General features: G+C 40.7%; 1 protein-coding gene across 12 annotated transcripts in view; it reads left to right on the top strand.

Moving 5' to 3' along the window:
• Positions 1-259: 259 nt before the first annotated feature.
• The window catches only part of BNC2 (basonuclin zinc finger protein 2), a 403,534-nt gene continuing 387,878 nt past the window's right edge, over positions 260-15,915 (top strand). For 2 of the 12 annotated variants that reach the window (XM_072959368.1, XM_031676983.2), the window contains exon 1: positions 1,392-1,537. Coding sequence is in view for 4 of the 12 variants with exons in the window: in XM_031676983.2 (XP_031532843.1) it covers positions 1,535-1,537 (3 nt within the window). In the remaining 8 variants the exon portion in view is untranslated. Of the gene's footprint in view, positions 1,070-1,239; positions 1,538-15,915 lie in introns of those variants that run through there. The other 10 variants (XM_072959372.1, XM_031676986.2, XM_072959369.1 and 7 more) reach the window with 8 other exon arrangements.

Consider the following 15,915-nt stretch of genomic DNA (forward strand, 5'->3'; position numbering starts at 1 on the left):
CAGTAGTAACCGGTAACCAAACCTGTTGTTCTGCCAAGCAAGTGTTTGCCTTCACCGATTCTGATTTCCAAGTGCTCAGGGAGTATGCTCGAAACCTGTGCCTTCCTCCCCTGTCAGATGAGTAGAAAGTTTGTTCAGGCCATGATAAATCTGCACCACGCAGAGATGTTTTTGGCACAAAGCGTACTAGGAAGATGACGGTGATTAAATTCGCCTCCCCCCTCAATTCTTGCGGCCGGGGAGTTTAACAAATGTCCTTCAGCGGCAGACGTGTGCGCGCCGAGCCTACAGCCTGCGTTTTTGCATCTCTGGGGCAGGGCGATTTAGGCCGGCCCCGTGTCACCCACAGATGTGACTGGTTTTCGCCCCGCGGGCACCGGTGGAGGCGGCAGCCCCGTTCCTCTCCCCCAGCGTCTCCAGCCCGAGGCCCAGACCCAAGGGAAGGGGAAGGAAGCCCTCGCCGCAAGCCGGCGTCTGGGCCGGCAGAAAACACGTCGCCACCAAAAAAAGTTTTTTCCCCCAGCCGTGCGCAACTTTTCGTCTTTTCGCTCAGCACGTTCTCGTCTCGAGTTTCTGGCCCCTGGGGTTTCCTCCGCTTCCCTTGCCTTCACCCCGGCGGCGCGCAGGGACCAGGGCTGATCAGGCACGGGGCAGCGAGGCGGGCAAGGAGGGGAGGGGAAGGGGAAAGGAGGAGGGGGCGGCGGCGGCGGCGGCGGCTCTGGAGGAGGAACTGGTCAAAGAGGACCGAGACCGGCGAGTGCCCGAAAAGGAAAGCGACGCCGCTGTTTGCTGCAGTCGGAATAAAGTTCGCGCCCTTTCCTCGGCGTTTCGCAGCCTCCCCTCCTCTCCCACCAACTCCTTTTTGACAGCTGGCGCTAGCGGCCACCTCCACCTCCACGCCCGCACCCCCCGGGGGGCGCCAAAGTTGTTTTTCCATGCCCAGAAGAGCAGGAAAAAAAAAGTAACAGGGCGCGGGGGTCGGGGAGGAGGGAGAAATATACATCCTCCACGAACCACCTAGAAATCTGAGGACAAACAACCAAACTAACCTACTTTTATTTTGCAAAAGGTAAGCAACATTGTAGTAACGACAATTTTGCAGAGAGGAGAAACTTGTGGGGCTTGCAAATCTGTCCGAGGTCACCTCACCCGCCGGCCACCCTCCCCTCCACTCAACACCACCCCCCAACCCCAGCAGCCCCCTCCCGGGACAATCCGTTCTATTTTTTTTTTTTTTTTTTTTTTGCCCCGAGGAGCCGAGGGAACTCAGCAGGCTCCGACTTGGGGAGCGAGGGCGACCCTGGGCGCGGGTGTAAATCAGTCACCTGAGCGCAGAGGGGCCGCGGCGAGGGCGCGCGCGGGCGGGCGGGGAGAGGCGGAGGCGGCGAGAGCGGCGGCCCGGAGGAAATCGGGAGGGGGAGGGAAAGAAAGGCCGAGACAGAAGGAGCGAGAGGCAGCGGAGGGGCTGGTCCAGGCGCGGCCGCTAAGAGGAGACCAAGAGGCGGGGGCTGCACTTGACAACCAGCATGCCGAGATGGTAAGAAGTTTCCACCCTCCCTTCCTTTTTATTCTAGACTTCGAAAGAAAGGAGCCCCGCGCCCGCGCGCCTCCGGGGCCGCCTGGGGGCCGTGTTTTCCTCCAAGTCCAGCGGCGGGAAGTGAAGGGGGGCTCTGGGGAGGGCAGGCAGGAGAGGAGAGCCCCAGTCAACCCTGGCCCTAGCCGCGCTCCCGAAATCGCCCCTCAACTTGGCCCGAGTGGCGAAGGAGAGCTCCAGGTGGGAGGGCGGGTGTGCGTGCAGGCGAAGGGGGCTGGGGAATGTCGACCCTCTCGCGGCTGGCGGGGCAAGGTGAGCGGGCAGCTCTAGGGAGTTGAGACGGGCCGGGAGGAAGGCGGGGGCAGATGGAGCGCTGGAAGGAGCTCGGGACAGGGAGGAACGCGGTTTGGACCCAAGGTTAACTTTTAAAACTTGCCCGCGAGTGCCGGACCGGCGGCTGGGCGTGGGCTCCTGGGCGCGCTTGTGCGCCGCTCCGGGAGAACACCGCCGCCTCGTCCTCAGCACCTCTGCTTTTCCCCTCTCCTCACCCTCCGGTTCGGGAACCCTCCCTTTGTAAGTGAAGAAAATGTAGGAAGTGCTCCTGGAGGTTTTCTGAAGAATGTGCAAAACCCAGGGCAGGAAAATCAACCCTAAAGAGAGAGAGGAAGAGATCTTGAGGTGCAATTCGACAGGAGCCGATTTGTGTTACTTACATATTGACTGCAGGGTGGCATTTGGGGCCCGGGGAGGGGGCAGAATTAAAAACAAACAAAAAAAGCCTTAGTGAAATTCCCTGTAAAGTGAGGCTGATACTAAAAAAAAAAAAAAAAAAAAGTTCCAAGTGCAAGTGATGGAGGAGATGGGAAGGCGTTGCGAAGCGAGATTCCAGTACAGCCCTTCTGCCCGAAGCGGCTTCTCTGCAGCGAGGCAACGGGCAATTAGTTCGCTTGGTGCTGAGCGCTCTGTCCGCTTTCGGGAAACTGATTTGTTGGAAATCAGGCTGGACCAATCCCTTCTTTTTAGTTTGCTTCCACCCTTTGCTGCTATTGTTACCTCCACTTGGGGATCTGATGTATTGTGTTCCGCATGTAGATGGACTATGTAAGAAAAAGGGAGATAGCGGGTTGGCATTTTTTTCCCCTCTTCCCTTCCCCCTAATGTGACACGTCTTGTTTCAGTGATCAAAGTCACGACTGGAGTGTAGGAGATGTGACTGTCAAATGCAGGCACACACACACACAAAAAGTAGCGTGAGCCCAAGACTGTGGTTACAGTAATGCTGACAGAAATTAAAGTGGTTTTGAAAGCAGCGTGCGATTTATGGTGCTTCCTATTTACCCCAGAGTCAAGCTGTTGTAAAACTGATGTACAAAAGACATCGTAAAATAATCCTGTGTACCCAGGATTAAAGTGGCAGAAAGTGGCCTGTTTTATTATTTTTTATGTACTTCGTGGACAGTTGCAATGGTTAGAACCTGTGTTTAAGTGGAGGCGTCGAAACAAAATATTAAATCTATTTGTTTAGCACTTGAGAGTTTTTCTTCTCATGGCGTTTTACACAAGAACACTGTAGAAAGCCAGTTGTAGGTGTTAATTTTCTGCCTTTTCCCCCTAGCCTATGTACTATTTGTCTACACATCTATTCCCAAATACTAATCACTTTGAACAGTAGCTAAGCACTCTTGTCATCCACTGCTTTGTATTCTGCAATTTCGAATGTTACTATGCACATACATACATTATTTAAATGGTGGAATTTATTTCTGGCCCTATTATTTAGTATGTCTGATCTGAGGACGTATTCGAAAGTAGCAAGACCCTGGGCAAGTTAACAGAACTTCCTTTACCCTTTGGAATCACCCAAAAAATCCCTTGTCAACTTTTATAGGGTGTCTGTGTTTTATGCTAGATTTGTAGCTGTTTTATTTAAACTGTTCTGCCTTAATGAAGTTCTTAATTGTAGCTACTCTTTGTGTTCCCGGAGAGCAGTGTATTTAAAATCCAGATTGCTAATCACTTTACCAAAGTACAGGAGTATCTTCACCTGAGGGAAGTAATACTGAGCCTGAATGTGAACTCCGCTTGATTATCTCACGAGAAAAGTCTGAGAAAAGTCTGCAACCATCTCTCCCCCCACCCCCTGCCTTGAGGATATTAAGTTCGCCGTTGTTTGCCTGTAAAACTTGGAGAAAGAACCATCCTCACGTGATTTTAAAAAACAAATAGGAAGGAAATATTAATAGCAGCCGTACATGCCCAATACCTGACTTTTTTCCATCGACCTCAAATGTTAGATATCTGTCAACCAGGGAGGGCTATGTGATTACAAAAAGCTGCAGACAAAAGCAGAGCTGACTATTGCTGTATTAAAATGTAAGTGTTACAGTTTGAATTTTCAAGTGAGAGTTTTTGAGTTCAGTGCTTTACATAACATTTTGTCCTAATCTTGCTTGCTGTCAGGGATGTTTCATGGTTGTGCAATTGCTGCAGTCAAGAATGCCAATTTGCATTCCAGGAGTGTCATTTGATTACTTTTATCTGCACAGCTCCAAGACCGGCCCAGACCTCTCGTTTCATCTTGCCATGTCACGAGTCAATGCTGTGTCGTCTTTTCAAAAATCTGCCTGATTTAGACAAGAAAGAAAAGTACTTTCATGTTGCAGCCGCAGTCCCCTGCTAACTTGTCAGCAGCAGGATATGATTCACTTGGGCCCAGAAGAATGGAACAGAGAGGCGGGTTAGGCGGTTCAATAAAGCCCACGGACAGGTAGTGTGTGACATCCCCAGAGAGCCGCAGTTAATGAAGAACAGGTCTGCTTAGTTCTCCACACGCTGACCTGGTGCTGTCCCCACAGTTTTCTCATTTGATCTTTCCCAGCAAATTGATCTTTTCTTGTATTTTTTTGCCTTCCAAGTTAGTCCTTGTGGGACTGAAATTAGCAGAGCAACTTAAGTTGGATAATACAGCTGTTCAGAAAAGAAGAAATTGGACACTGGCTCAAAAAGGGATGGGGGTTGGGAGCAGGGGGGAGCTGTTCTTTTTGTTGTTGCTGGGAATATTTCTTCTATTAAGGGAGTCCGGAATAGGTAATGACTTGAAGGTAGGGGTTTCCTTTATTTTGAATTTTGGAGTTAAGATTCCACATAATTTTAAATATTCCCTGAGTATTTGTAAGATGGTCTTAATGAGTTTGAGGATTTTGATTTAGCATTTTTCATATTCACTTGTTTGAAATGATTGGCCAGTTGACTGTCTTTTATGGCTGTTGTAAGGTAGACTAAATATCAATGGCATACTTGGACTGTATTATTTATAGTGTTCTAAATAATAACAATCCCAAAATATTCAATATTGAACAGCAGGAAAGGTTAAACAATAAAAGTTACTACCAGCATTGTGTATAAATATTATGGTACATGGACATGTTTTCTACAATTGACCATCAGCTTGTTTTACATAAACTCCACAGATAAACTGTTAATAATTTTTAAAAATTTTCGAAATCCTGAATTTAAATATAGGTTTTTAGTACCGAAACCAGATCACAAGTTTGAATTTCTGTAGATCCTCATGAATGTTATTGTTTTTTTGAGATTTTAAAACTAATTATAGTAAGATGGGTAAGTCTAAGTGGGAATGTATCCATAGTTTAAACAGGTTAAAGTTTCACTATAGAATTTTGAATGTAAAATATAGGTTGGAAGCAATTAATAAATTCTTAACTCCTTGCAGACGTAAGAAGCAGTGCTTTCAGAATTCCTCTGCAGCTGGTCTCATTTACCACCTACATCCTTACAAGAGACAGTTGAAAAACATTTCTTGTGGAAGGGAGGCAGCCTCCTCAGATCTTTCCTGTTGGATAGGAATTACATAGGATCATTGGGTCATTGGTTAGTAAACTCCTCTATGAAGAGCTAGAGGGAGCCTCATGATTTTATTAGATATACTTAAGCTTAAAAAAAAATCAGTCTAGCAATCAGAATGTTTCAGAAAAAGAGTAGACAATGAATCTTGGCTTAGTGTTCTGGCTTGGAGGTGCTATTGTAGTTTTTTTTTTTTTCTTTTTTAGCTTTGATAAAAGCAGCAGAACTTTATATAAGAACAGTCAAGTGGTCAGCTGAAATTTCTAGGGTTCCACCTTTCAGATGATCTGAAGATCAAGCAAAATGCAACCAAATACATTTTAAATGTTTTGGTTTGCTTAGTACTATTGGTAGTTTTATCAACTGATGGAGTTCTGTTAAAGAGGCCAATGTTCCAAGTTCTGTTAAAAGTGACTTCCTACCCAATCACTGAGGAGGGAGATACCTTTCAGTTCACTCAGGACAACTTCCATTCTTTTTAAGTAGTTCTACACGTAACTGCCATGCTCTGGAGAGAAAATGCCTTTAAAATAAATGCTTCATGATACAAGCATCAATAGTAAACTGTTTATGAAGCTGACATATTAGGGATCAATAAATTAGGTAAATGTAAAGAAAAAGAACTTAAGTGGTATTAAATTCCATATTTGTTTAATTTCACATTAGTTTATCAGACTTTCCACTAAAAATTGTGATATGTTTACTTTAAGGGTCATTGATCATATTGTTCTTTAATGTTTATCTCCTAGTTTTTAAGTGGCATTACTTTGGACAAACTTATTTACCATTTAAGTAAATAATATAATCCGGTGAGGTAAACCACTGAGATTTGTCTTTCTTAAAATCTACCCCACAGTAGCCCTCACTATGTTGCTAGCCAGTAAAAGTCTTTATTTGTAGCTTATTAGAACCCTCAGTACACTCAAGAGTTCAGCGATAATTTAATTTGGCTATTCAAAGAGGCTCCCTTGTTTTAAAACATGTTCTCAGTGTGCTTTTAGCATTTATTGTGAACCTGTATTCTAACTTGTACATGTGCACAGGAACAATTTTACAGATGTATCATTTTTTAATGTTTTACCATAGCAGAGTCATAACTTTTTTTCTTTACAAAAAATGTGTATCAAACAAGGTCAGTTTTTTTTTTTTTTATGCTTTATTTTCCTCTTGACATTTTGGAGCCTTTTTTTCTCGGTGATTTAAAGAGTCTTGCTACCATAATTTAAAATTGGTTCCCCAAGGAATATAACCTCTTTAGGTATAGTGAGTAGGACACTGAAAAAAAATTCCATAATTAAGATTCTAGTTGAGGACATTCCAGTGTTGCAGTCACTTGAAATTATAAGAGAGTTTGCCTTGTACTTTACACATTGATAGCATGATAAATTCCATTTCCTTACAGTCAGCTGCTGGGAAGTTTTGCAATGAGTGGAAGATGGCTTGAGAGTTTTAGTGGTAGTATTTGTAACAAATCACTGAAGACTAGAACTTGACTATAAAATTCCAAGATGAGTGTCAGGAATTCTTCCACAAGGAAGACAGAATGTGGAGCTGCTAACTGAGTCAATGCGTGTATATCTTACCAGTGGGAATTGCATGAAGCCAGCCCTCTAGATACAGTATTTAATAGTTGTCAAAATGTACAGTATTGTCTTGGAACTTGTGGTTCACGAGTTCATAGTCTCTGCTTTTTTGTGTTTAGTACAAAGATGTAACAACCCACACAAAACATTTTTCTCTTCTTATGACCTTACACTTGCCAAAGTGCCCCATGCTGAAATTCCTTTTCAGTATCTTCTTTTTTTTTTTTTTTCAGTCCAAAGCCAGACGTGTACCCAGACACAAAAGCCTCTGTGTATAGCAAGCTGTTTTAAATATTGTGACTCGACGATGTGCTGTCCTTTCTCTGCTTGAGCCAAGGATCTCTGCTCAGTGTCTGTGGATTACCAAGCTCCTTCTTTATTGTACCTCTTGTCAACCATTCCTATTCATTTAACCTTTCATTAGTGTCTGTGCAGCTTCACTGTCTGGAAAGGCAAGGAAAAACCGAAAGGCCCCACTGTCACAGTTATTAGATTTCTCGGTTACATCCCAGCAACCATAGAGAAGTGAGAGTCGACACTATTGTCGTGCGTGCTGCTGTCCTGGGGTGCAGCCCTTCTGTGCATGTCAAGGACATGTGCCACATGTTGATATGCATCCCGGGGATAAATGCACGACATGGGGGATAGGCCGACGCTGGCAGTAATGAGCTTTGTAGGAGTTATTGCAGAGACCAACAGTTTGTGAAGGAATTCTGCTTAACAGGCCAAGGAGATAGACAGAGTTTAGGGCTGCCAAGATTTGCCTGCGCGGAGCATTGTTTTCAGCTAAACTTCATCTGAGGGGAGAATTGAATATTTTCGACAGCAGTGAAAAGTCCTATTTTCATTTTTTAACCTTTCAGAGGACACCGGTGGTATTTCTGGTGACTGTTTAGTGTATTATCACTTTTTTATGCCGACCAAATTATACCTGTGAATGGCTTTATCAGCAGTTTATCTTTATTCTTCCTTATCCGGAAAAGAATTAAGAGAGATTTCACAGATGTCATATGTATGTTTTAAGATCCTTGTAGAAATAACATAGTTTGTTAATTTTCCTATGTTACTATTTTCCCCTTTTGATTTCCCTCTAGCATAGCCTTGATTCTTTAAAAATGCATTTGCCTTTTTGCCTCAGTGTGAATGAAGAAAAAGATGATTATTTGCAAATCATGATGAAGACTAGTCTTTTCAGATTTTGGATTGGAAGATAATTACTTCGACATCTTAGACGATTCGTTGAATTACTTTTTAAGAATACTTGAAACGTTTGACTAGAAAGTGGTAAATTATAATATCTTCATCTCTCTTCACCCACAAGTTCATTTATTTATTTTTAAGTAGAAAAATTTTTGTTGCCAAAGGAGACTAAAATATTTTTGCCTTTCTAATTTAATAATTTTTGTCAGTTTACCAAATTCTTTGAGGCTCTCCAGTAGCTTTGCAAATACATGAATGATTTATTACCAGATCCTTGTAAAGTGATTTTCAGTTTTTACTTGACCTTACTTTTTTTTTTTTAGCCAAGACTAACTTTTTAATAGTTGTGTTTGTAACTTTCTTTAGTAAGCTTATCATGGTGTCTTATGAATGTCTTATTAGTGGTCTAAGTTGTCTTTGTTTCAAGGAGGAGAGGTGAGCTATTTTCACACTCCTTTCTTCAGATGGAATGTTCCTCTCCAGGGAAATACACATTTATTTGATAATGGACAGCTCAGTACCCAGCCAGCCTGGGGCCGTATCCCAGTCTCTTGGCCATTGAGTGGAAGTTCTGTGTAGATAGTGAGATGAATGTACCTAGTGGCCTTCCCACAGAGGAGGCAAGAGGGTGTTAACTTCCACGCCCCCTAGTACGCCTGTTCCCATTCATTATGGTTAGTGTTGGGAGAAGTAGAAGAGGAAGGAGGGAGGAGAGACCTTCGAAGCTATAGTTTTAGCCACGCCCCCCCAAACCTCTAGAGAACAGGTCAGTGCCATGTGGTAATTAAAGAAAAGAAACGCATGGCAGGAGCTACTCTTTAAAGGAGTCCCGCACCTGTTCTTCAGTCAGTAGTATCTCAGTGGGCTGCCCATGCCTTGGAAGGCGGTTGCACTTTTGTCCACTCCAGGGTGAGAAGAGCTTTGGGAGAGCGTTTGGAGGCAGTTCCATTCTAGTCTAGATAAGTCTGAGAGTCTCCATTTCATTGTTAGTAAAACTAGTGAGTTTTGTAATTTCTAAGTTTGTTTCCGATTGGAACACTTTATATTTTATTGCATAGGACAACATAATTATAGCGGTTTCTTAGCTTTAATAGCTATATTGAGATATCATTCTCATACCATACAATTCACACATTAAAATGTACAGTTAATAACATTCCATTGTATAGGTATAATACCTTTTATTCATTCATCCAGTGATGGACATTTGGGTTGTTTCCATTTTTTGGTGTGATTACGAATATTAATGCAGCTGTGAACTTTTGCGTACACGTGTTTTGCTTTCAGTTTTGTTAGGTATTTATCCCTAGGTGAGGAACTGCTGAGTCATGAGGCAGCTCTGTCTTTAGCATTCTGAGGAACTGCCAAATTGTTTTCCAAAACAGCTGCACATTTTACATTCCCACTAACTGTGTGTTTTCTAATCTCACCACATCCTCTCCACACTTGTTACTATTTGTCTTTTAATTTTAACAATCCTTATGGGTGTAAAGTGACTTTGGTTTTAATTTCCCTGATGATGAATGGTGTTGAGCATCATTTCATAAGCTTATTGGCCATATGTGTATCTTCTCTGTATAACAGAATATCTGTTAAGTCCTTTATTCCGTTTTCATTTAGTTTAGTTGTCTTTATTGTCTTTTATTGTAAGAGCTCTTTATATATTCTGGACACAAGTCCTTTATTAGATACAAGATTGGCAAATATTTCCTCTTATTATGTGAGTTGTCTTTTTTGATGGAGTCCTTGGAAGCACAGAACTTTGGATTTTGATAAAATCCAGCTTAATTTTTATTCTGTTGTTTGTGCTTTTGGTGTGCTAAGAAACCATTGTCTAACCCAAGGTCATGAAGATGCACCCCTGTGCTTTCTTGTAAGAGTTACAGTTTGAGCTCTCACATTTAAGTTTTTGATCCATTTGGGCTGTTTTTTGTATAATAGGAAGTAGGGGTTCAATTTCATTCTTTGGAATGTGGCTATCCAGTTGTTCCTAGCAACATTTGTCAGCTATTCTCTCCCCATTGAATTATTGGCAACTTTTGAGAAAATCATTTGACTCTAGGTGTCAGGGTTCATTTCAGAACTCTACTTGGTTCCATTGATATATATGTCTATCCCTGTGCAAGTGCCACCGTTTTGACTACTGCAGCTTTACATTAAGTTTGCAGCTGAGAAGTGTGAGTCTCCCAATTTTGTTCCTCTTTTTCAAGATTATTTTGGCTACTTTTGGTTCCTTTGCAGTTTATTTATTTTTATTGTTAAAAAATCACAAAATTTAATAAGTTTATCATTTTAAGTATATGGTGTAATAGTATTAGCTACATCTTATTGTGCAACAGATTGTTAGAACATTTTTGTCTTGCAAAATGGAAGCTCTATACCTATGCCTGTTGAACAACCACCCGCTTTCCCCCTCCCCATGGTCCCTGGCAACCCCCATTTCACTTTCTGTTTAACTCCTTTAAATACTTAATGTAAATGGAATCATGCAGTATTTGTCCTTCTGTGACTGGCTTATTTCTCTTAGCATAATGTCTTGCGGTTAATCTGTGTTGTAGCACATGACAGGATTTCCTTTTTTGTCCTTCCTGAATAATATTTCATTGTATGTATATCCCACATTTTCTTTACCCATTCATCCTCAGATGGACATTTAGGTTGAGTCCACCTCTTGGCTATTGTGATGATCCTGCGGTGAACATAGGTGTTCAAATAACTGCAAGATTCTGGTTTTAATTCTTCGGGATATATATTCAGAAGTGGAATTGATGGATCATACAGTAATTCTATTAATTTTCTCAGGAACTGCCATACTGTTTTGTATCGCTGCCATACCATTTTACATTCCCAGCAACAATGCACAAGAGTTTTAACTTCTCCATACCCTTGTCAAAATTTGTTATTTTCTGGTTTTTGTTTGATTTTTTTGTTGTTTTCTTAAAGAGTGGCCTTACTAACAGTTTTGAGGTGATATCTCGTTTTGATTTGAATTTCCCTGATGATTAGTGGTGTTGAACATCATTGCATATGTTTGTTGGCTACTTGTGTATATCACCTTTGAAAAAATACCTGTTCAAGTCCTTTGCCCATTTTTAACTGGATAATTTGCATTTTGGTTGTTGAGTTGTAGGAATTCTTTATATATTCTAGATATTAACCCCTTATAAGAAATATGGTTTGCAAATATGTTCTCCCATCCATTAGGTTGCCTTTTCAGTCTGTTGTTTACTTTCTTTGTACAAAAGTTTTTAAGTTTGAGGTAGTCCTATTTGTCTATTCTTTTAAACAGTTTACTTTTAAAACTCAGAATTATTTGATCCTCAGAAGAGGAAAGGCTGCATTAAGAAAGTACATCTCTTGTTTGGGTTAAAAAAAACTCCTGGTGATATTCCAGGGGACAAGAAATGTGTCTTTTGGTAGCCAAAAGATGACGGCTTTTAGTTCCCTGTGAAACACCTTGGTTTTACTTTGATGCTTCTTAATTATCATTGAGTTTAAAAGCATTCTAGGTGTTCTCTATGAGATACACTTCTTGCCCTGGAGGGTAGAATTAAGTACCTGGATATAATTGTTTTTGGTTTTATAAATACCTCAGAAGGAAAGGAAGAAAAAAAAAACCACTACTGAGAAAATTTGTCTTCCTAGACATTCTGTTGAAACTGAAAAACACCACCAGTGATTACAACTAAAAACTACTGTATGATCTCAAACCCAAACTAACTAGTCAAGTTTTAAGTAAATACGAAGTTAAAATCTGGCATAGCACATTTGGAAACATGAGCTTATTTTATGTTTACCTGACAAATTTTGTAATTAAAATACCTCATTGTAGAGTTAGAGGAACTTGAGAATAAATGAAAGATAACATAATTTGAAGGTAGCTATCTATGTTCTATCATTGATGAATGAAGTTCCCTTAAAGTTCTAATTTGTTTTATTCATGCAGATAAAGAGCTATATTTATTTATATGTAAAGTAACTGCTTTTCTAGTGTTCTGATGAGCCATTCTTGCTTAACTGCATTGTCTGTTGTGTATTTTTGTCCTTTTCCCAGGTGGACAAGTTTTATTATTCATTCTGTATCAACTATTAATTAGATGGCTAACTGATCAAATATATATGTGGAGAGTATGTATATTTTCCCCTCATCAGTGTTTACCTAAGTTACATAAATAGTAATTACCCAATTTTAAATTGTATCTTGTGACGTATAATAACTTTTCTCCAGGTGAAAATTCTGTAGAGGATTTAAGATCATTTATAAAAATTGGTATGGTAGAAAATCTTAAATTTACCATACATTGATATTTGGTTATATATAAATTTCATTATACCAAATGACACGTTTTTATTAATGTTAAACAAAGACTTAGTGCTCCTTTTCTGTGTCACATGTTTTGACATGTGCTTATGTGTCATGGTTTATGTTTATGCAATGACAATCATGTGTACTGTTCCTGATATCTTTCATGGTTTGGGAACTTAAAGTATGTAATTAACTGGAACAATACAGCCATACAAAGAAAGTCCATTCATTTCTCTGTCCTGTGGTATTTAATCTCCCTGTAATGCACATTTTACTTTAGTGGGTTAGGGAGGTTTATTAATATGTACGTACATTAACAGGTATGCTTTGGAAAGTACAGTGTGATAGTTCAGTTTTTCCTCATTCAAAATGGTGATTGGAAACAGCATTATATTTGTTAGAATTGGTTTTTGATAGACTGAAATATTGATTTTGCTTCAGAGTGCATTAACTCTGAATGATATTAAAAAGTAAATATTTTTTAAACCTAGAAATTCTGCCAGTTGTTAAGCCATATTTTTTAGTCTATGTGTCCTTTGCAAAAAATATTTTCACATAAAGGATTTATGTCTGTTCAGTGGTCTTTTCAGCTTCACTTATGTCCATAAGCAGTAACTAGTCACTGACATGACATTTCTGTGTATAGAGGACAATGATAATTAGAGCTAATGAAATGTATGTGTGTATGTATAGAATTATCAGGGACATACTGATAGTCTGCAACTTCCTTGTAGAGGAGGGAGGAGGCAGAATAGTAGTTTACTGCAAATGTTTTTGGGGGCTGTGGGGGAAGGGTTTGACACTACATGTACATTTTCATACTGAAGTAATACTTGGTACGTTGTTTTTCGTAGTTTCAGGTATGTGTTTGGATGGCGTGGATGAATTTTCGGTGTATCACTGAATGTTTTCTTAATATTGTCAAAGTGTATTTCTGGATACAGATATGCCAGGGTAATCTGTCAACATTGAGCAAGTTAATGTTTGTTTCTGTATGTAGAACAGGTTGCTTTAGATTTGCATGAAACATTAGACAATAGTGTACTGATTTAGTAAAAAATAAAAGATGCTTTTTAAAATGATCAAGTTTTTATGTTCAAGCTGTACGTTTGGCATAGGCCTGAGAGTTGTTATCTTCATTTTCCACAGTATAACACAACTTTTAATTATTTTAGATTGGAGTTTAACAGGCGTTTGCATTTCTGTGATACATGTGACACTCTGTTAGGTGCAGTATGTCTTACAGGTGATATAGAAGCTTTAACCCTAACATGAAGGGGCACGAGCTTCACTGGCAGGAGAATATTCGTTATCTTAAAAGAATAACCATAGTCCAGGGGACTGCCACTGGTCTTTGTTTAGTAATCTAATTTTGTCAGTGCACCCTTGAAAGAAATCAGTCCTTTGTGGGCTCATTCAGCTTGTTCACTGACTGACAGGTGGAGATCACACACGCAGACCCACTTGCACATGCCATGTGAACATGTACATGTCTAAATACTGCATTCAATGAAATACTTCTGTGCTGTTATTGGCATACTTAGCACATTCTCTCCTTTGCAAATTAGGGAGTCAAATTATAATCAAAATGTTGCTCATTGCTTTATGAGCTTGGAATTTGAGCAGAGACTATTAGGGATAGAAGTGGAGGGTATAAGGGCCTCCTCCCACTGTAGAGAAAACCTTTCCAGTGGCCTGGATTGTTTATAGTACACACTTCAGACTCCTCGCTCCTGGACTGTGCCTGGAAGTGTGGACAAAATTGACCCCTCTTGGTTTTTTCTGCTTCCCATTCTCCTTCTGATTGAGGAATTCTTTTTTCTCTAAATACGTTAATATTCTCAAGCAGATATTACTCATCTGTCCTGGGAGCTACTTGTTAAGGTGACTTTGCGTCTGTTTGGATTTTTATGGATCTAATGCAGATGGCAGTCTCATTCCACTCATTATAAATTTCTTGGGAGATACCTCGTGCTACTACCTTACATGTCATGTAGTTTGTATATGGGTGGGTGAGACTGATGCGAAGCCACAGGGTAAGATAACAGTTTTCTGGAGGAAAAAAGATGTATGTTGTTGTTTAAAAAAATAACAATGAGGCTGAAGACCAGTTAAATACCTTCTAGAGAGAGTTTCTATGTTTAATTCCTATAGAAAAATATCTTGATCTGAAATTGGCCTTATATACTGGTGAAATACAGTGCCATCTAGAAGTCAGTTAGGGGTGTGTGTGTGTGTGTGTGTGTGTTAAATCTCTGCGTCTATTTTCTGTTGATAGAAAAGTTCTTTAATTACTTTAGGCTTCTCTTTTCCATTACACAATTAGGGCCAGGATTAGATTTTAAAGATTATTCTTTATGTTTCACATTGTGATATTCAGTGTCTCTTTAATATTTCACGGGTGCCAAAAAGGACCGAAAAGTTAAATGTATATCTTTGACTTTACCTTGTTTGATTCCAGTACCTTCCTAATTTTTTTTTTAACTTTTGTCTTCTGTTCCTTTAAGAATACTTTTATATCAGTTAGATTTTCACTAGAGAGAAATATTTGTTAGGGGAAGAGAAGGTAGGAGGATAAGGCACTGAACGTCCACTGGACTCAAAGGATAGACGTTGGTGGACAAGGGAGCCTCCTTTTGCTGTGGTTTCCTTAGGTCTAGTCTGATTTTCAACCTTACATCTCTGTGTCAGTCTGCAGTCTGAGTTTCAGAGCAGTTGTGGTACAGTTGTGTCATGTGGGTGTTTTATTATTTAAACCCACAGGGTTTAATACATCCCAAATTTTAAATTTGAAAAGGTGTCAGAACCAAAAATTAAGTGAGAGTGATGCTGGAGAGAATGGAGAAATTGCACAGGAAATGTTGAACACGGATAAAAATATAGTTAGAAAAATATACTGAAAAAGAAAGGGCCAGTTAACATGAGACGTATATTTATGTAATTTCCCCAACCTCCATTTCACCTTGTTTTCCCCCAGGGTCTTCCTTCTCTCGAGCTCCTCATCTGCAAGTCCTATTAGATCTGCCTCCCGACTGCCACCCATTTACCATCACCCTGGTCCGCAGCTGCACCACCTGCACCTGGAAAACGGCAGCATCTCCTCACTGGCCCGCTGCTTCTGTTCTCGTCTCTCTCCTGCCACTTCCCCCAGACTACTCTTCACAGAGAAATCACTTCCCTATCACAAACCTTCCGGTGCCTTCTTTCATCTTCTCACACCTGCAGTGAAATCCACACTCCTGCTGTGACCGAAAAGGAAATGGAGAATGTAATCTCTGCCCGGTGCTCCAGCGTCATTTCCCACCATGGTTCCCTCTCCTCCCATCATACCCACCTTCTCGCTGTTCACTACACGCGCAAGATCCGTGCCTGCCTCAGGCCTTTGCGTGTGGTTTTCCTTTGCTTCGGATGCTCTCCTCCCAGATTTT

This window comes from Vicugna pacos, chromosome 4, assembly GCF_048564905.1.
Source record: "Vicugna pacos chromosome 4, VicPac4, whole genome shotgun sequence".
NCBI lineage: Eukaryota > Metazoa > Chordata > Mammalia > Artiodactyla > Camelidae > Vicugna > Vicugna pacos.